The sequence below is a fragment of the Carassius gibelio genome, chromosome B9 (genome assembly GCF_023724105.1).
Source record: "Carassius gibelio isolate Cgi1373 ecotype wild population from Czech Republic chromosome B9, carGib1.2-hapl.c, whole genome shotgun sequence".
Classification (NCBI taxonomy): Eukaryota; Metazoa; Chordata; class Actinopteri; order Cypriniformes; family Cyprinidae; genus Carassius; species Carassius gibelio.
Genome location: NC_068404.1, coordinates 26,494,947 through 26,516,583, shown reverse-complemented (window position 1 = coordinate 26,516,583; position 21,637 = coordinate 26,494,947). Strand labels below are relative to the sequence as shown.

Here is a 21,637-nt window from a genome sequence, read left to right as displayed (position 1 = left end):
ACAATTATTTAAAACTGTCAGACACCTGTTGAATTCCCACTGACACGTCACTCCTTCCATCCTGTAGTCATACAGCACCAAACACATTCATTGACGAAACAGCCCTGACCTCTGAGTGTGTCCAAGGTTCACAGTTGTCTTTTTCAGTCTTTGACAGCTGCATGATGCGACACTGGGCTCCTGTTTGGTCAGCCTGAATTCTTTCTGACTTTATGAGGGCTCTATATTTAGAGGGGCGGACTTAAATTGAAGGGGGTTTGTGTTGGAGCTCTGTGTTATTTCAGCCTCTTTCAACTGAGACGGCAAGACAAGAGGAAGTACAGCATCCTCTTCAAGACCTGCAACATTTGAGATGGAGCCCGTGAGTATCAAGGAGGACCTGAGGCTCTTTCAGAGCACCCTGCTCCAGGACGGTTTGAAGGAGCTTCTGAAGGAGAACAAGTTTGTGGATTGTATTCTGAAGGCTGGAGACCGGTGTCTGCCCTGCCACAGACTCATCATGGCTGCATGCAGCCCGTATTTCCGAGAGCTGTTCTTTACTGAAGATGGTGTTGAGAAGAAAGACTCCAGCAGGGAAGTAGTGCTGGAGAACGTGGATCCCACTATTATGGACATGATTGTGAACTATCTCTATTCGGCAGACATCGAAATCACAGATGAGAATGTACAAGACGTCTTCGCAGTCGCCAACAGATTCCAAATCCCATCGGTGTTCACCATTTGCGTCAACTATCTACAAAACAAGCTTTCTTTGGCCAACTGCTTGGCCAATTTCAGAATGGGACTGGTTTTGAACTGCCCTAGACTTGCTATAGCCGCTAGGGACTTTATAGCAGAGCGTTTTGAGACTTTATCCAAGGATGAGAACTTTCTTGACTTCGACGCTCCCGAGTTGTTCGCTATCATCGGGTGCGATGCTCTAAACGTGGAAAAAGAAGAGGTCGTGTTCGAGCTCTTGATGAGATGGGTCCGGAAGAACAAGGAGAACCGGACGAAAGCATTGGGAGATGCCTTCGATCACATCCGTTTCCGATTACTACCTGAGAAATACTTCAAGGAGAAGGTGGAAAAGGACGACATCATCAAGGCCGACCCTGAGCTCGCCAAGAAGCTGAAGGCCATCAAAGAGGCGTTTGCTGGAAAACTTCCACAAGATAAGGAGGGCGAGAATGGCGAAGAGGGGGGAAAAGTCTTGCCTGGTTATCTCAATACCAGCAAACGGCTGGGGATGTTCAACAGGGATCTCATCCTGATGGTAAACGACACGGCGGCTGTGGCCTATGATGCTGATGAAAACGAATGCTTCCTTGCAGCCATGGCAGAGCAGATACCTCGAAATCATGTTAGCATCACGTCGAAGAAGAACCTGCTCTATGTTTTGGGAGGACTGTTTGTTGATGAAGACAAGGAATCCCCACTGCAGTGCTATTTCTACCAGGTTAGGCCAAGTCACTCATTTATTTAACAAAAGGTTGTTTACGCCAAGGATTATAACTACAACTCCATTTTTATATGGTGTGGTCATATCTATTCTCATAGAATAAGTTTAAACAACATACAGAAACGATTTTGATTAAATCATTTTAAGTAAGGGTTTTTTTTTTTTCAGCTGAAGAGCGATAAATTCATTGACATTTAATTAGAAATTGCCCGCCTTTTAAAAACAAGGTTGTAGATGCTATTGTTGTTGTCAAGACCGTGATTTATTCGAAATGGAAATAATCTCATCATTTACTCGCCACAAGGTTATTCTGTTTTCTTTTGGTGACACAAGACTAGCACATAAGACTAATTTTATGGTACACTGTTAAAAAATTACTGTAAATTTTACAGTAAAATACTGGCAGCAGGGTTGCCAGCCAGGTACTGTAAATTTTACAGTAGTCGTACTGTAATTTAATTTACAGATTTTTCCTGTATTCTCAATTACAGTAAAATTCTGTAAATTAAATTACAGTAAGACTACTGTAAAATTTACAGTAACTGGCTGGCAACCCTGCTGCCAGTATTTTACTGTAAAATTTACAGTAATTTTTTTATATTTTGTATACTGCATTTTTACAAAAAAATATATTATATACTGCATTTTTAATACATTGTATATGGCATTTAACAATTATTTAAATAGCAAATGCACACTTTCAAGTAGTTTACTGTGCAAAGCAATTCTTTGAAAAAAAGCATATGTGTATTTGCTATATTTAAAGTATGTAAAATGATAGCATACAATATATTTTCCCTATTGCTGACTTAACTTTAACTGCATAAAGTGTTATATAATGCATAACTTAATTCACCAAAAAAAATAAAAAAATAACATTTTTAAAATCTAAGAAAAAACAGGTCAAAATGTTATAAATCACTTTCAAATTTACATTAAAAAATGACATAAAAAGTATATTATTTTGAACTCATTTTTATTTATTTTAAAATTATTTCATTTTTTTTTAAATGGATATGAAATTTTGGCATGATTTCTTTTTTATTACTTGGAACATAATGGCCATCATGGACCTTGACACAAAGAAATATTCAAACTGCGTTATAACCGAAACATGACCAACATGGTCATATTAAAACAGTTCACCCAAAAGTGAAAATTCTGTCATTTCTCACCCTCATGTCATTCCACACCCTTAAAACCTTTGTTCATCTTCACAACACACATTAAGATATTTTTTATAAAACCTGATGGCCCAGTGATGCCTACATTGCTAGCAAGATCATTTCCCTTTCCAATGCCCAGAAAGGTACTAAAAACATATTTAAAACAGTTTATGTGACTACAGTGGTTCAACCTTAGTGTAATGAAGCAATGAAAATACTTTTTGTGTGCCAAAAAACTAAATAATGACTATTCAACAGTATCTCGTGATGGATGACACTGCTTCATGAAGCTTCAAAGCTTTATTAATCTTTCAGTTCAAATCAGAGCATATCAAACTGCCAAAGTCACATGATTTCAGTAAATGAGGCTTCGTTACGTCATAAGTGTTTTGAAATTTCAATGGTTCGTGTGACTTTTGCAGTTTGATACACGTTCTGAGCAAATGATTTGAAACAAAAGATTCGTAAAGCTTCTAAGCTTCATGAAGCAGTGTTTTGAGATCGCCCATCACTAGATATAGTTGAATAAAATCGTTGTTTTGGGAGATGGGGGTGGGGGGGTTGGCAAAAAAAGTATTCTCGTCGCTTTATAATATTTAGGTTGAACAACTGTAGTCACATGAATTGTTTTAAATGTTTTAGAGGCTTTCTGGGCATTGAAAAAAAGAAATGATCTTGCTAGAAATGCACGCTTCACTGAGCCACATCTTAATGTGTGTTGTGAGGATGAACGAAGATCTTACGGGTGTGAAACGACATAAGTAATTATTGACTTAATTTTCATTTTTGGGTGAACTAATCCTTTAAAAACCACAAAGACAATTTCAGATAGCTATCATAATTAAGGAATAGACCAATATTGCCAAACAAGTCATACAAAAAAAAGTGATGCATGACTGACCGGAAGGAGCCGCGCACTTGCAGAAGTCATACAAACTTTCCATCAAACAGATAAAAATCAACCAAATAACAATTATGCTCCAGATGAAGTTCCATCCCAGGATTCAAAGTGTGACTAGAAATATTGAAAAGAGTAAAGAGGACAATACATTAGATATATTACAAAACATAATAATACTTTCAGAAACAAATAGGGGGAGGACAGATACAGTCAGAGACAGATACAGGGATGAGAGGTACAGTCAGAGAGAGACAGAGGGATGAGAGGTACAGTCAAAGGCAGATAGAGAACAATAAAAGGAAGACGCAATCTTGGTGTGTGTGTATCCTTACATTTCAGAAATTCCATTGGAATTTGCACAGAAGAGTGGCAACATGTGGGTTGACTGCCACACATTTTCTTCTGTATCACTTGTCCTGTTTTTATTTCGATGGCACTTTTCCCTTGGCTTTGGGTCCTCTCTCTGGATTTATGCCCACAAAGCACCTAAAGGGTCATGAAACAGACAATATGTAATTAAGATCGGTTTTAGGACCTCCAAGAAAGTTGGAGATGTCCACTAATAAAAAAAAAAAAACATATTTAACTCAATAGCTTGCTGGTGTTAAATAGGGAGACAAATATATTCTCTTCTCGAGTTAAGACACATTGTTTTAAAGGCATCAACAGAAATAACACTGATAACATAACATTATTAAAAGGAATGTTCTGATATAACTTATCTATAAAATGCTGGTTCTGAAGTTGTTAGAATTCAACCATTACCTTTGAATGAACTCCAAGGTACACACTGCTTCCTCCTGATACTCAAGATTAAACTAGTAATAAGCAGCAAACAGAGTGGCAAGGCCGGACAGGAAACTGGGCTGAGTGCCCTCACACACCACCTCGCCTTCAATACTCAGCATCCAGTGCCCACTTGTCAAAGTGTCTCCTAAAACAATCAATATCACAATAGTAATTAATACCTATACCATTTTTTTTTTTTTTTTGTATTTCAGATTTTTACATTTACATTACATACTATATTTAGTAGGGGTGGGATAAAAATGTGATTCTTAAATGTATCGCAATGCATAAGCAGACGATTCTGAACTGATTCACAAATGTCAAAAATAAATTTTCTAAACGTTAATTAATGTAATGTTGACGGAAAGTAAAAGGCGGATCTCTGAAACGCGGAAGTGCATGCCCAGACAGTCTGTGACATGCACATATTTCTTTTACTGTCTATGGTGTGTATCCACTGGCGCAGAGCAAGCGTTTTGAGACCTATAACGTTACTTGAGCGTTTTCAGTCCATTTAATGGAAGTTGAGCTTCCATAGTTGCATATGGTTTGTGGTGGATCGATTATGAAGCAAAATGCCTCCTAATGTGAAACAGACTGCAAGCACTTTGTTTTTTTCTTCCTGAACCTTCTGGTTGTTCGTTCATTTGAAATGACTCGAAAAAAGATTCGTTCATTTTGCTGAACGAGACTCAAAAGTCCGATTCGGTAAAATGATCCGAACTTCCCATCACTACAACTGATGATAAGATTCAAGTCATAGACGCAATAAAACAACTCGTTTGTTTATTGGTCAGTGTCGCGCATGATCAGTTCATTTGTTCAAGTGTCACCGCACTGATAAGGAGCATTTGTGCACCCTGTGCCAAAATACACACAAGATTTGCCGGCCGACATAAATATAGACACATATCTATAAATAGCATATTTAATAATTTCAAGGAAAACGTATTTGGTCGCCCTAAGGTAATAAATTAGGCTAACTATACAAAGCAGACTTTATATCAAACAGATTTGTTAAAGTTTTCACATTAACGTTACCTGAAGTTAGCAAATGCTCAAAAAAAATCTACATCTCACTGGTTACGTTAACCTCTTAGAAAAGCACCACTGAGAATTTATATGACACACACATCCTCCGTGAGCGGCCCTGACTGACCGCGAGGCTTTAGAAACGCGTTTTATTTCGGCGCCCGTGTTAACAGATGACTGCATGTGCAAAGTTGTTTTACATCATAAAATAATCACGACGAAGTGTGCTGATAAACACTAAGTTACAGTGAATATAAACTATTAGCACTGAAACATGTCATTCATAACGAAGGATTCCAGAGATTTTCTGTCCATGGCTGCTATAGCGCCGGGGGATGTGTGAAATCCTACCGCGACCGCGCTACTGAAACCCCGCGCAATTCTGCCTCGCGCCCCGCGGACGGATGATGCTTGAATCTGGGGTTACCAATATAATCCGCGAATGTAGATGCATTCATATACTATAAACTACCAAACAAGAAATATAAAAAACTGAAGTCACTTACCACAGTTGTGAATCACTCCTCTTGTCTTTAACGTTAATCTCCTCGACCGTTGACGATGCGGCTCCGAAGATTTGAAATTTACAGCAAAATTCTGTAAATTTGAGTCAGACCTACACGTGACCCCAGAATGCATTGCAGTTTACAGCAATATGCTGTATTATTAAAAAACAGTCCGCGGCTGTAAAATAATGCTGTAATTTTTACAGCAATTCATTACAGTGTAACGTAACATTTATTTATTATTATTATTATTTATTGCCATTTTTTGGAGCTTACAGCTAAAGTCCCTTTAACTTACAGAAAAGAGTGACACATTGTACATAACCATGTGTTGTCTTACTTTTAACCCTTGGTTATGAATACTCTTGTGGTTTTAAACACGCATTTTCATACATCCAAACAAAAAAATGCTAATGTTTTTGTTATTTTTGGGACTTCTTTCAGTATGTCTGTTTATGGTAATTTTTTATATTACTTTTTTTATTTTAGTTTTAGTTATTTTTCTATCAAGATAAATTAAAAATTAAAAAATGTTCCCTTGGCAATTAGCTTAAATAAAATAAGATTAAGTTTTTCATATTTAATGTTAAATATTTTAAGTAATAAAAAATTTTAAGGGTTTTAGTTAAGAATGATCCTGGGTTCATGTATTTAAGGGTTTTAGGTTTAGTTAAGAATGATCCTGGGTTCATGTTTTTAAGGGTAAAAACCCCACTTTTTGTGTTGCATAATGACTTGGAATGACATGAAGGCGAATAAATGTTGACTAAATTTTTAATTTTGGGTGCACTATTCATTTAATTGTATGACTTTATATTTCTAGGAGCAGAAAAGTTCCAAATCATTAACAGACCTAGTACAAAGGCAAGGAAAATAAAACAAAAGTTACATACATTCGTAATTCCTCTAAAATCATGCATATTCTTCAGCTGGACACTCATTCTCCAAACTGGATCGCCCTGCCACCGATGCCATCGCCCAGATGTCTGTTTGCCGTGGGGGAGTTTGAAAACCTCTTGTTTGCAGTTGCTGGTAAAGACCTGCAGAGCGAGGAGTCTCTGGACTCAGTGCTGTGTTATGATGTCGAGTAAGTTTCTTCTATATTTTCTGCTCCATGAGCCAAAGAAGTCCATCTAATTTCTTGTTGTTGCTCTTGGCAGTAAGATGAAGTGGCAGGAGACCAAAAAACTGCCCTTAAGAATTCACGGTCACAGTGTGATCTCACAAAACGGACTAGTTTACTGCATAGGAGGAAAGACGGATGAGAAGTAAGTCAGATTTTAGTTAACATAAGCTTAAATACAAAATAAAAGCCTGAAATTAGGCGTAATTGCTTGTTTTAATCTCTGGAACAGTAAAACCATCAACAAGATGTTTGCATACAACCACAAAAAGTCCGAATGGAAAGAGCTGGCGGCCATGAAGACACCCAGGTCCATGTTTGGAGCTGTAGTCCACAAAGGAAAGATCATTGTGGTTGGAGGGGTCAATGAAGACGGCCTTTTATCCTCTAGTGAAGCCTATGACTTTGGGACGAACAAGTACGTAATACATCACTCATTTTTAACCGACACATAATCCTGAAACCACAAGTATTTAAAAAGAGTGCAAAGATACTCTAAATGAAAGCTAAAGTTAGCCAGTGATCAGTGAAGATTTGAAACAGAGACGTACAAAACAGTTTTCCCTCCAAAATTAAGTCACTTCCAGGAGGATGATGTCACAAAGGAACTGGCTCTTGTAAGTATAAAATGATATTGAGGACACATGGAAAACCTATCAAATGAACACCAATTAAAACAATGCAATACATATATATATATATATATATATATATATATATATATATATATATATATATATATATATATATATATATATATATATATATATATATATATTTTTTTTTTTTTTTTTTTTTTTTTTTTTTTTTGTGAACCATATAGATTGGAGATTATTATAATATTTATAATAACTTTTTCATTTGAGACATAAATGAAAAAACAGGGAAAAATATTATTTAAAAGTCACCCTTATGTTTACTGAACTGGAATATTTTGGTGGTTATCCTGTTATCCTCTACAGAACTAACTGTTTTTTCCCCTTATAGATGGGAGCCGTTCTCTGAGTTTATGCAGGAGAGAAGTTCTGTGAATTTGGTCAGTTCTGCTGGTGTCCTGTATGCTGTGGGTGGCTTCGCGGTGCAGGAGAACGAGGACAAACAGTGTGTCCCATCAGAAATCACTGACATCTGGCAGTAAGTGTTGCAGCAAAAGTCCATCTGGTTTTTATTCATCAAGCACTATTATGGGATCAAATATTTGATAGCTATTTCTTTTTTAAATAAATGCTGTTCTTTTGAACTTTCTATTCATCAAAGAATCCTGTATCACAGTTATTAAATAAATAAAATCAGCATTTTAAAATTATTTCTGAAGGACCTTGTGGCACTGAAGACTGGAGTAATGATGCTGAAAATTCAGCTTTGCATCACAGGAATGAATTAGATTTTAATATATATATATAAAAATTATTTAAAAAATCGGAAAAAATATTTCACGATACTACTGTTTTCCTGTATTTGTGATCAAGTAAATGCAGCCTTGGAAACTTCTTTCAAAAATAAACTAACGAACTTTTGAAATCACAAAAAAAAAAAAAACATTCTAAACTAAATAAATAAATTTTAAACTTTTAACATGTAATGTATCATTGCAATTGGGACTAAATCTAAAAACCCCTCTTTTTTCACAGGTATGAGGAGGACAAGAAACAGTGGACTGGAATGATACGAGAGATGCGATACGCTGCCGGCGCCTCCTGCGTTACTATGAGATTAAACACAGCAAAAATGCCTAAACTTTAAAACATCATAACCACTTTTTATAGTTTGTATCCAATAGCAAAGTGTAACTATATTTTAAAGCAGCAAAACCAACAACAAGAACCAAACATTTACTATATTTACTATAATGCACATTCCCCGTCTTTGAAAGTTTTAATCAAAATGAATTGCAACTAAAACAAATTCATTTTGATGCTAACATTACAAACTATTCATCCCTCTTCTTTAACATAGTAAAATGTATAGTGAATGATGTCTCATGTTGACTTTAAGAGTAAAAATAACCACATATTTAAATTTCATGTTAGGTTGTGTTGTGAAATGTGGTGCAGTTTCTACAATGGATGCCAAAATAATAATAATAAAAAAAAGTGTTATCCATACACACCTCTTTTCTTTTATATACGATGCATAATAAATACATATTTAAAGGCAAACAGCTATGCATTTCTTCCTTGTGAACGAAAATTCACATAAGTAATATCACTTGTTACAAAATGAGCAATTAAAATAAGATTGCATTACTAATCTTGCAGATTACACAGTCTGCAAACAATCTGATGTCTACCGTTTCAAGATAATGTCTTCTTTTAATGCATCTTCTGTGGAAAGATCCATTCAAAATAAGGAATCTGTAGGAAGACGCATTATTAGCAAAACCACACTTCGGTCAGAATTATGCATTATCTGTCTACTGACCTGAAATACAAGATATCCTAAACTCTCCAAATGTCTTTTCCCTCATCAGGGCCTCTCCTTTCATGTGCAGGAATTTTTGCAGAATGATTTGGAGTCCTGGAAATCAAAGGCAATGCTAGACAGATTTAGAGAATTATATTATGTCTGTTTTTGGAGCTGTTGGCTAAAGTGTGGAAAACAAGATTTCTGATGTGATGCCATATTTCTCCAAAAGAAACAAACTTGTGTCCTTTTTGGATGGCCTCAGGGTAAATGGAGTTTTACCAAATTTTAATTTAGGGATGAACTGTTCCTTTAAGTTTCAAATGAATGCACAAAGACATACTCTCCAGATGGGCATCAAACTTTGTAAGAAAGTCCACATTTAAGATCTCTTTGACCACTTCCTCAGGGGATTAATCAGCTAAAGCCAGTGTGTAGGCCAAGAGAACCAGCAGGTGAGGGTAAAATGAATCTGTTTGAATCAGCAAAATCAGGTTACATTCCAATTAAGATTAGAAACGTTTATAAATGTATTATGGAAGAATCTTACTATAATGTACTACGTGAAATGTTGAATGCACACGTCAAAAAACTCCTCCACCTTCGATGGGTCATAATTTAGCACAGTGAAAGGCTCCGGAGTACTTCAGAAAAATAGTTATAAATCAGTTCGAAAAAGACAAACATACTAATTTATTTAACCACAAGTTTCTGATCCATTTTTTAATTAATAACAATAATAATCATGTTTCTTGAGCAGCAAATCAGCATTTTAAAATGATTTCTGAAGGATCATGACACTGAAGGAATGATGCTGAAACTGTATTTTTTTATTATTAAATAAATATAGCTTTGGTGAGCATGAGAGACATGAGAGAGAGAGAAAAAATAATAATCTTATCTGGCCCAAACTTTTAAACAGTAAATTATATCACATTAAATGGCAATCAATCAATAAAAGCATATGAATTGTATATTGTATACTCTTTTGTTGGTTTAAATTGCTTCCATTGTCTTTATTTGTAAGTCGTTTTGGATAAAAGTGTCTGTTAAATGACTAAATGTAAATGTAAATGAGTTTCTGACATGTGAATGTAATGCAGACAGTACTCCTCTCACTTGTTTATCAGCTAAAGGTTTCTGCATTGCTTCTCCTCCACACCATCAGCCAATAGCAGCGCAGTACTCTAACCTGCTAGACCAATCAAACAAATCAAATCATACGGTTGTGATTCTTCTCGAGCTGGTTTGTCTTAACCACTTTTACACTTAACCCTATGGAGAAAACGAAAAATACACTCACTGTTTAAATATAGTGTTTCATTTAAAAAAAAAAAAAAAAAAAAATCTTGCTAAAAGCTTCTTAGTTTTGCTTTTGCCATAACTTAAATCAGCTGAATTTTGATTTGTCAAACTCTTAATTTGCTTAATGCCCTTAACATGTCTGCTAGCAAACACCTACATAAAAGTTGAGAGCAAATCTTGGGTGACATCATAGATATACAGAATAAAGGCCTTTATTACACAAGTCAATCCTAATACCTGCTTCCTGTTTAAGGCAGCTCACGCCAAAAGTCATGGTGTCTGTCAAAATAAAAGTCATGTTTTGTAGTAAAAAAAAAAAAACATGAAAAAGAATGATTTTGTTTGGAGGAGGGATATATACACGATATTATTTAGAGTTAATATTATTTATCAATACACTAATATAATATAATATATATTAAAAAGATAATAGGTAGAAATATATGAAAAAATTTATAAATAGCATGTGCAAATCATTATCATTACAAGAATACATCATTACATTGATATTGCAAATAATATATAAACAAATATATATATTTTTTAATTCCCAATATTTAATTGTATTTTCAAAAATATTTAATTGTATTGATGGTTGACTATTCTGGACAATATATTTATTTCATGATTTAAAATTGCAATTTAGGCAAAGTGTGGCTACTTTTGAAAATGCTAAAATATTTAGTTGCTGTTAAAAAGGGGAGAAATACAAAACATAACAAAAAAAAATGTATATCCAGGATTGAGGGTATAGCTGTTAACAATGTTGCCATCATATTAATAATCTTGTTTTATTGTAGAAATAATGCCTTTCTTGGTCATTGTCTGTGTTTTTCTTGTATAATGAAAAAGAAAGAAAGAAAGAAAGAAAAGAAGCTAAAATATCAAATTGTTTTAAATTAACTCCTTTCAGGTAACAGGAAAATAATTATTAGCTATAATTTATTGATATTTAATAGATTTAAATATTTTTATACAGGCATCCCAAAGCAAATCATACTTTAATTTGACTTTTAACTAAGCTTGTTTTGACTATTATTATTAAGTTTCCAGGAATAAAACTTTTTTATAACAAAATTTTTTATACATCAGAATATTTCTAAATAAAAAAAAAACATAAACTAAATTGTGTAACAAGAAATTAGATTTGAGGTTAAAAAGCAATATTTTAATCAAAACACTGCGATTACAATTTCTTTTGCATACAATTTTTATTATTGCAAAGTATGAGAGAGTGATTATAACCAGCTGTGGTGAAGTTTTACAAGGCGAATCCTAGTCTTTTCTTGGACTGCTGAATGTCAGGGGTCTCGTGCAGCTCTTTTATGTTTTGAGTGGTGCCGCTCACATAACTGGGCATCTCAACACCTGACTCATCATGGACTAGATAACTTGGTCTCAGTCCACCAAACACGGGCCCCAGACCCCCTCCGATGCCCTCTCTGGCAGCCTTCATGAGCGGGAAGGTGTTTCTCCCTGCCTTCCCAGCTGTTTCAAAGACCTGTTCGGCGTATTTCTGAAACTGGTGTTCCTCCTCAACGATGAGAGCAGTGTTCCTCTCAGCAAAGTCCTTCTCTTCTTTATTTGTACGCTGATGCCTTGCATGTTTCTCAGCCTTCACAAAAACCCATGTTGCATTTGAAAGAAATCATAGTTACATGCATAGCATAAAACACATTTAAAGGAACAGTTCACTCATATATAGTAATTTGCTCACCCTCAGGCAATCCAAGATTTAGATTAGTTTGTTTTAAAAAAATTTAACAGATTTGGAGATATTTCGCTTCATATTACTTGCTCACCAATGGATCCTCTGGAGTGAATGGGTGCCGTCACAAGGAGAGTCCAAATAGCTGATAAAAACATCACAATAATCCACAAGTAATCCACACCACTCCAGTCCATCATTTTACATCTTGTGAAGAGAAAGCTGTTTGTTTGTAAGAAACAAAACCATCATTAAGGTGTTTTTTAATTTTAATGTCTATCATTCATAATAACGCTTCCTCCAGTGAAAGAAAGTCCACTCCATGTTGTCCTCTCACAATAAAATCCACAATATATTTGTTTAGAACTGTTTTTGTTGTAAATGGTGCTTGATCTGTGCATATTTCTCTCCTGATTCAGACACGATGGCTGTTTCAAAATTAGACTTGTATTTTAGCAGGCAGCAATAATTCAAAGCTAAAATGTCTTAATAATGAATTTGATTCTTACAAACATGCATTTTTCTCTTCTCAAGACATGAACTGATGGACTGGAGTGGTGTGAATTACTTGTGGATTATTATGATGTTTTTAGCAGCTATTTGGACTCTCATTCTGACGGCACCCATTCACTGCCATTGTTGAGCAAGTGATATGCTACATTTCTCCAAATCTGTTCTAATGAAGAAACAAACTCATGTACATCTTAGATGTCCCAGGTGAGTTAATATGTCTTAATATGTCTTAAGAGCTAAACCCACCATTTCCTGTATATAGATGTCTTGTAGTGTTTTTCCTTCTTCTCTAGCTTTTTGAGCTTGAAGTTCTTGTTTTTTCATGAAGATTTTATCTGCTTCCTTCTTTGCATTCAGCATCTCCAGGGCTTTTTGTCTCTCCTCTTCTGCCTTTTGTTCTTGCTCTTTCCTCTAAAACAGGGTTAAAAACAGTGTATGTATTTCAAATTATATACACAAACTTAATTTGTCATAAATGCAATATTACTGTGACAAAACCACTGTAATACATGGCCTCTTGTCTTAGTTTAATCAAATAATTATCTAAATCATTCATTACTAGACAAACTTTGAAGAGTTAAATCATCTGATTGCACAAATACATGAAGAAGATGTTATATACCTTGGACTGTCTGTGTGCAGCGATGGAGTTCAACACGGCTGCATGTTTTTCTTCTTTCTCACGCTGTTCTCGAGCCTGTTTGGCCTCACGTTCAGCGACTGCTTTCGCGATGATCTCTTCCTCATTGCTGATTTGTTTCTGCTTCTGTACTGCTAACTTCTGTATAATAGTCTCTCTTTGTCTCTGGATCTCTCTAAAGCAAAACGAGATGCAAATACAAGCCCAGTGCTGAGACAAAGCAAGCAGTGAAGAGAATTAATCTTTCTTGCCAGGGTTCCCACACAATGAATTCTCATGACTTTTTTCTTTTGAATTTATTAATATGTGATACTATATATATACACAGCATATATGTATAAATGTTCCAGTAAGGACTCTTAATAGGCAGATTGAAGATATCTGGTTAAGCTGGTTTGCAAGCAAATGTTACTTCAATTAAGAAAATGTAAACGACTTAAATAAAAATAGAAGTGCTGCTTTAGTAACTAAGTGAAATACAATAAGTTGTAGTATAGAAGTACTAAAGATATTAAAACTACTGGGGAAAAAATTAAAACTAAACCAGGCTAGTATATTTAAAAGTAAAAGTTAAACAGTATATAATCTTTAAATAACACGGAAAGCTCATGATGTTTTAAAATAGCAAAAATGGCCAACATATTTAAAATTCTCATTTATTTTATCAGTTTTCTAGCCTTGAATGTAATGTATCAAGTTAGGTATTGGTTGGAAGTGTTTAACATAAATATGGCATGTTGTGTTTTATACAGTTGGAAAAAATGCCTTCATAAATGAAAAAAAAAAAAAAAAAAGCTCCTGAAAATGAATCTTTTCTGGCACTGGTGGGAATCCTGACATTTATACCCACAAGACACATTTACACTGTATTAGCATGTTATTTACAGTACCTAAATATTTCCTCCTGCTTCTCTTTCCTCATTTTCACGACTTTTTCTTTATGTTTGGTGAGCTGCCTGCGTTTCTCCTCCTCTTCCTCGTGCCTCTGAGCCTCTGCTGCTTTCATCAGCTCTCTGTTGGTCAAATAATCCTGATGGAAGACAGAAGAACAGATTTCAAAACAGCATCTGATTCACTCTATCTGTAAATGTTGTTGAACAAGCGCCTCACCTGATGAGCCTTCATCACGCTTCTCTTCTCTTCTTGTTTCCTGCGCTCGTTCATGGACTGTTCCCACAGATGAAGATCTCGGAGTCGCTCAACTTCTTCAGCCTCACGCTTGACCTCCTGTCTCTCCTGCTCTTTCTTCAATTCATGATCCTTTATCCTAATATAGCAGGAAACATCAGGTTCTTTTTATTAGGTCCTTTCGTATTAACTACATCATTGTTGCTGAATGCACTGAAGCACTTTAATGTCTCCTTACTGTTGTTTCACACTCTCAGCAGTGGCCAGCTGCTCTTGTTTCCTCTGTATGGCTTTCTGTTGCTCATGCTGAATGTCCTGTTCTTCTCTGGAAGCTATTTCGGCCAGGATATCGGTGTCTATGTCTCTTCTGGCATTTTGCTTCATGCGTTTTAGTTCAACCTGAGCCTCTCTTTCCTTCAGGACCTCTGCCAGCAGCAGAGCACTCTATAAAAAACAAAAGAATAGTTTCTACTAATGTTTCACATCAGAAAAGTGTGATTAAATAATGAGAGACACAGACATGGAAGCCTTTCACTCTGTCGGTCTGGTAGTACTGCTGGGCTTTTGCTTTCTCGATGGCCTCCTTCCGTATCTGGGCCTGGTATTTTGCTTCTTCTATGTCAATTTGTTTCCGCTCCTCTTCTTCAATCGCCTCTCGAAATTTTTTGGCCTCAAGCTTTTTTTGTCGCTGTCCCTTTAAGGAAAAAAGAAATCTGTTTTTCTCCATGGAAGACTTTTTGCACAAGTCAAATGCATAGCTTATATTAGCCCAAGCATTTATAGTAATTATTTTACTTTTATTTTTTGTTAAGAAAACCCAAGAATATTACATCAAGACAGCATTCAAATTACAGGTGAAAAATAGCATTTATGCTATAACCTGGCTCATTTACAGTCTGTACAGAAAAGTTAGATTGTTCATTGATGTGCATTGTCCCGAACAAATAAATGAATAAATAAATAAATAAACAATCAACTACAATCAAATTTAATATTATAACAGACATAGAAAAAATTTTAATAGGATGGAGAAAAGTACACACACACACACACACACACAAACACACACACACCCACACACACACACACACACACACACACAAACACACACACACACACACACATATTAGTCATTTTGTTGTGTTTTTATCATTTTTAGTTGTTTTTGTTTTATACATGAAGCGTTTATAAATTTATTCCGTTTTTATTTTAATTATTTTAGTACATGAAGTTGAACTTAATTATAAATATAACTAAAAATATTTTATATTTATTATATTTCTTTAAGGTTTTAATTTTAATTAAGTTCTACTATCAACAATAACATTGTTCTAGACACAAAAACAGTCATATCAATTTGAACAAAAATTATCATATATAAATTATTTTTTACATTTAATCATTTAGCAGACACTTTTATCCAAAGCGACTTACAAATGAGGACAATGGAAGCAATAAAAACAACAAAAGATCAATGATATACAAGTACTATAACAAGTCTCAGTTATTTTAAACGCAGTGTCATAGCAAGGGCAATTTAATTAAATAGTAAATAAAGAGAAAACAAATAGAATAGAATAAAGAAAAGAGCAATCTAGTGTTAGAGGTCTTTTTTGCTTTTGTTAATTGTATAATAAATGATTAAAAAAACAGATACAATGCAAAAAGATTAGAAATCTAGTTAGATACTTTTTTAAGAATAGAATTTGAATATTTTTAGAATCGTTTATAAAATAAAATAATAGTAACAGTAAAATAATATTATTTTATTTATATTTTATTTTAATAGTTTTATTAATTATATTAGAATAATTTTAGAATACACACTTTTTTTCTAAATTATAATGATCTTTTTAATGAATTATTCTTGATTGTTCTTAATTGACTAATAATTGGATATTTATAATTGTATATTCTCCTTAAAAAAAAAAAAAACAATTTCCGCATATTATGTTTAGCCTGAATTGTGGGTTTTTCAAACAAAAATATTGCTCATTCTGATTAACGCGAGAGCTGGAACCAGAGACTCCAGTGTGTACTCCACTTATCTGTATCTATATGAGTGTGTACTCACAGCGATGGTGTTGGTCCAGTGTTTGACTTGCTCTCTTGAGCGCATGTGCAGCGCCTCGCGCTCTTGCGCCGCTGCGATCTCACTCCGGTTGCGTTGATTGACTCCGTTCACACTGTCCTGCACGCGCTGCCATTCCGATTTAGACAAAACGACCATTTGACGAAGATCCGCTTCCATTTTCTCCACCTCCGAGCTCACACCTGTGTGCATTTGACCAGTAATTATTATAATTTTACAGACAATCTTTTAGCTATCCTGGTGCACCAGTCATCCTCACCTCGTTGACTCGAGCCGTTCCTCCGCACGTTCTGAACGACACCTGTTGTAATTGAGGTTGTTGCCATCTTAACTGTTTCTTTATGTCCTCTCACATTCGTTGATCTTGATATCTTTATATATGTTTATTCCTTAATGCCTCGGCAAACTTGGCTAGCTTTGGAAACATGTTTGTACTCCCTTCACTGTGTTGCTCGGCAACCATTTGAACTTCTGTTACACTGTTCCATGGCAACCCTGCAAGTGAAGTAGGTGACGTCATGCTAAACCTCATTTAACAGCCAGCCTTCTAGAAAATAAACTCAGCCGAGTTAAAGCATTGCTTTGGGGCTATTTACGTTTAAAACATTTGAAATTTGTAAGTTGTTCAATCTTCTCCTGTGAATGTAATGTGCTTTGTTTAATATACCCCTGTTTATTTAATCCCCCCCCCCCCATTATTAATATTTTTTATTATTAATATATATATATATATATGTGTGTGTGTGTGTGTGTGTGTGTGTGTGTGTGTATAAATATATATACACATATACATATATATATATATATATATGTATATGTGTATATATATTTATACACACACACACACACACACACATATATATATATATATATATATATATATATATATATATATATATATATATATATATATATATGTATACAGTGCTTTAAGTGGCCCAAAAGAGGTGCAGGTACTCTATTACAACTATATTGAAGGGGTTTTATATACAGCAGTCCACAGGCGACCTTAATAATAAGTCATTTTATTAGTTTGTGGAATTAGCTTGAGGTAGTAAGAACTACTGAAAATAAATAAAATGTGCAAAAGGATTTTGAAAAAATACCCTTAGAAAGAGCTACTGCATTACTTCATTAGCTTGCCGCTGACCTCCAGCTATATCATTCCGGCTTGGTGGGGTGTCAGCTAGCGAGTCAGCTGATTCTGACCGTGTTCTTTTAGCACTCAGAGTCTGAAGACAGGAGAGCATATTACGTTAAGTGTTTTTCACTGTATTTGTTTTTTTACAGAGCCGAGTGTACGCATTTCACACACCCTCTCCGGCCACGTTGAGTTGTTGAGACTGACAGCGGAAAAAGCGACGCATGCGCTTTTCACTTGTAAAATCTCAAGGGTGTATGGGTGTGTAGGCTCTGCTCTCCGTGGGATGAATTAGGAAGCGTGCATTGTGAAGGGCGCTCTGAAAAGCGGCAGTGCAGGCAAAGGATTAAAACCTTTATTAAAACAGATGTCCAAATGAACATACTGGTACGCTAAAAGCACGTTCTGGCCACACGGAGAGGTGGCGGCACGCTCAAGAGCTATATTTTGAAGTGGCGGTACTGAGTAACGGTGCGTACCGGCCCACTTGCACTGACTCAAATGATTTGCGAGCCTGCTCCAAACTTCCAAACTGACTCAACTGATTTGCGAACCAGCTCCGAACTCCCGAACTGAATCAAATGATTCACGCTCCGAACTCCCAAACTGACTCAAATGATTCGCAAACCCACTTTGAACTCCCGAACTGACTCAAATGATTCGCGAACCCGCTATGAACTCTTGAACTGATTCAAATGATTTGTGATCCCCAAATTGACTCAAATGATTCGCGAACCCTCTTTGAACCCCCGAACTGACTCAAATGATTCGCAAACCTGGTACGAACTCCCGAACTGATTCAAATGATTCGCAATCCCGCTCCGAACACCTGAACTGATTCAAATGATGTGCGATCCCCAAACTGACTCAAATGATTCGTGAACCCGCTCTGAACTCCCGAACTGACTCAAATGATTTGCGAACCCGCTACGAACTCCCGAACTGATTCAAATGATTCGTGATCCCCAAACTGACTCAAATGATTCGCAAACCATTCCGAACTCTCGAATTGATTCAAATGATTTGCAAACCCGCTCCGAACAAAAAAAGGTCCCCAAGACATCCCCTAAATGGCCTCTGTGAATGTCCCCTGGACGTCAGCGTGTAGGGTCCGCTTGACGTCGAGCAGACGTTCACGAAGACGTCCCCCAAACATTCACGGGGACGTTCACAGGACGTGCAGCAACCATTTGGGATGTTTAGGGGACTTTCGCTAAATACGTTTATTTTAATTGAACAATCATAAAGTTGCAGGGCTGTTTTCGTGTGTGTGTGTCTTTTGGTGGATGGCGTGTCCGCGTGTCTCTGGTTGTCAGCTGTGGTTAGTCGATGGCATTTCTTCCCATTGTCTTCTAACCTAAAACAACAAAATGAACATATTCAGTAGTGTTATGACTTTATATGTCTAGGACTATCGTTTATCCATTGACAAAAGATTTATTAAGACCGAAATTTAGCGGACATAACGTATGCCTTATTTAAGTTCAATATCTGCCAATATTATATATGTATAATCATTTCAGCTTTACAAGCTAACTTTAGCTTAGAAAGTGTTCACATAGCCTAACGTCAGCAGCCGCACGGGACAACTTCAGAAAAGTTTTAAAATGGTAAACTTAATCAAATGTAAGCATTAGGAGATAAACAGTAGTTACGGTAGCTATAATGTCTAATAATATAAAAGAATAAATACCTTTTCAACCAAACAAAAGCGAAAACTCAAGGCCGTGTCTGAGGAAATTACCGGATGACCGACATGCATAAACGTAATTGTAGCTATGTTCAATTATATTATTGAAAGGCATCATGATTTTTATGTGTAAATGCTGAAAACAGACTCCTGATTTAATGAAAATTTTCATTACAGAAGTTACTGCTATTTTCTTTTTCCAGAAATGAAATTATTAATTTAACATTAACTTTATTTTACAATGTATTCAAATCTATATAGAAAAAATAATAATAATATCAATCTGCAAATTAAAACTTTTTTATTTTATTTAGCAATCTGTTATTATTAGAGTGTTTTTTTTTTTTTTAGGATTTTGTTTTAGGCAGAAATACCCTTTAAAATCCAATATGAGTTTATATTAGTTTGATTTTGTCAACTATCTTTGTCTGAGTTGCAAGGTGTCAGGTCCAGGAAGGTTACTTTGGAATGTTATAGGTTACAGATTACAAATTACCTTACTTACTGTTTCAAGTGACTTTAAGTAATGTAACTGATTACATTTGATTACTTTTCTAAATTTCTATTGTTTTCAAATTTTGATTATTTTGAATCATTTAAAGAAGGCAGGGTGAATGATACAGACTCAACACTGATTACTCTCAGATTTCAGAATCTGACTCAAATAATTATGTTCAGTTATGCACTTAATACTTGGTCGGGAATCATTTTGCAGAAATGACTGCTTCAATGCACAGTAATACCATGGTCAGTAAACCATTTACCAGTGGTTTTGGCACTGTGAACAGGTGCCAGGTCGTGCTGAAAAATGAAATCTTCATCTCCATAAAGTGTTGGAATGGAAATGGCAGATGAGGGATGAAACAACGTCAAATCCAAACGTTCGCCGAACGCCCGCCAGCGAACTTTATAAAGCAGATGTACTGCGGACCTGATAAGCGGATGTTCTGAACGTCCGGGGACGTCCCCTGTTTGCTGGGGAACTGACTCAAATGACTCGCGATCCCGCGAACTCCCAAACTGACTCAAATGATTCGCGATCCCCAAACTGACTCAAATGATTTGCGATCCCGCTACGAACTCCCGAACTGATTCAAATGATTTGCAATCCCCAAACTGACTCAAATGATTCGCGAACATGCTTTGAACTCCCAAACTGACTCAGATGATTCACGAACCCGCTACGAACTCCCGAACTGACTCAAATGATTCGCGAACCCGCTCCGAACTCTCGAACTGATTCAAATAATTTGCGATCCTCAAACTGACTCAAATGATTCGCGAACCCGCTCCGAACTGACTCAAATGATTCGTGATCCCGTATCGAAGTCCCAAACTGACTCAAATGATTCGCGATCCCCAAACTGACTCAAATGATTCGCGAACCCGCTACGAACTCCCGAACTGATTCAAATGATTCGCGAATCCGCTTTGAACTCCCGAACTGACTCAAATGATTCGCGATCCCGCTCCGAACTCCCGACCTGACTCAAATGATTCTATTTGATATATTTTTATATGTATATGTATATATACAGGTCCTTCTCAAATAATTAGGATATTGTAAAAAAGTTCATTATTTTCCATAATGTAATGATAAAAATTAAACTTTCATATATTTTAGATTCATTGCACACCAACTGAAATATTTCAGGTCTTTTATTGTTTTAATACTGATGATTTTGGCATACAGCTCATGAAAAACCAAAATTCCTATCTCTAAAAATTTGCATATTTCATCCGACCAATAAAAGAAAAGTGTTTTAATACAAAAAAAGTCAACCTTCAAATAATTATGTTCAGTTATGCACTCAATACTTGGTCGGGAATAATTTTGCAGAAATGACTGCTTCAATGCGGCGTGGCATGGAGGTCAATCAGCCTGTGGCACTGCTGAGGTGTTATGGAGGCCCAGGATGCTTCAAAAGCGGCCTTAAGCTCATCCAGAGTGTTGGGTCTTGCGTCTCTCAACTTTCTCTTCACAATATCCCACAGATTCTCTATGGGGTTCAGGTCAGGAGAGTTGGCAGGCCAATTGAGCACAGTAATACCATGGTCA

At 35.7% G+C, this 21,637-nt stretch overlaps 2 protein-coding genes and 1 long non-coding RNA gene across 6 annotated transcripts; 1 reads left to right on the top strand and 2 right to left on the bottom strand.

The window, feature by feature from the left end:
• The first annotated feature begins 143 nt into the window (after positions 1 to 143).
• LOC127964441 (kelch-like protein 41a) lies at positions 144 to 9,117 on the top strand. Its single transcript, XM_052564656.1, has 6 exons — positions 144 to 1,438; positions 6,765 to 6,922; positions 6,996 to 7,103; positions 7,191 to 7,376; positions 7,946 to 8,092; positions 8,590 to 9,117. The coding sequence occupies exons 1-6, from the start codon at positions 353 to 355 to the stop codon at positions 8,699 to 8,701; spliced, it is 1,797 nt and encodes a 598-aa protein (XP_052420616.1). The 5' UTR covers positions 144 to 352; the 3' UTR covers positions 8,702 to 9,117.
• Positions 2,401 to 6,066, bottom strand: LOC127964443 (uncharacterized). Of its 4 annotated transcripts, none has more exons than XR_008155050.1 (4): positions 5,836 to 6,066; positions 4,274 to 4,442; positions 3,841 to 3,994; positions 2,401 to 3,622 (listed from the first exon to the last, which is right to left on the bottom strand). It is a non-coding gene; the product is annotated as an uncharacterized LOC127964443 (long non-coding RNA). The 4 variants fall into 4 exon arrangements; XR_008155052.1 differs by lacking the exon at positions 5,836 to 6,066 and adding an exon at positions 5,339 to 5,357; XR_008155053.1 differs by lacking the exon at positions 5,836 to 6,066 and adding an exon at positions 4,793 to 5,199.
• Positions 9,118 to 11,858: 2,741 nt separating the features above from the next.
• LOC127965426 (cilia- and flagella- associated protein 210-like) lies at positions 11,859 to 17,196 on the bottom strand. Its single transcript, XM_052566243.1, has 9 exons — positions 17,007 to 17,196; positions 16,730 to 16,929; positions 15,176 to 15,349; positions 14,894 to 15,099; positions 14,638 to 14,794; positions 14,418 to 14,557; positions 13,510 to 13,702; positions 13,134 to 13,298; positions 11,859 to 12,281 (listed from the first exon to the last, which is right to left on the bottom strand). Exons 1-9 carry the CDS (start codon positions 17,071 to 17,073, stop codon positions 11,928 to 11,930), a joined length of 1,656 nt encoding a protein of 551 aa, XP_052422203.1. The 5' UTR covers positions 17,074 to 17,196; the 3' UTR covers positions 11,859 to 11,927.
• Between the last annotated feature and the right edge of the window lie 4,441 nt (positions 17,197 to 21,637).

Bases quoted from the DNA above. Each gene is read 5' to 3' on its own strand.
- LOC127964441 (XM_052564656.1), top strand. From the start codon at position 353: ATGGAGCCCGTGAGTATCAAGGAGGACCTGAGGCTCTTTCAGAGCACC. The intron at 1,439-6,764 runs GTTAGGCCAAGT...CATATTCTTCAG, and splicing joins TGCAGTGCTATTTCTACCAG to CTGGACACTCATTCTCCAAA. The intron at 6,923-6,995 runs GTAAGTTTCTTC...TGCTCTTGGCAG, and splicing joins GTGCTGTGTTATGATGTCGA to TAAGATGAAGTGGCAGGAGA.
- LOC127965426 (XM_052566243.1), bottom strand. From the start codon at position 17,073: ATGGCAACAACCTCAATTACAACAGGTGTCGTTCAGAACGTGCGGAGG. The intron at 15,350-16,729 runs GTGAGTACACAC...TTTTCCTTAAAG, and splicing joins ACTGGACCAACACCATCGCT to GGACAGCGACAAAAAAAGCT. The intron at 14,795-14,893 runs GTAAGGAGACAT...CTGCTATATTAG, and splicing joins GCTGAGAGTGTGAAACAACA to GATAAAGGATCATGAATTGA.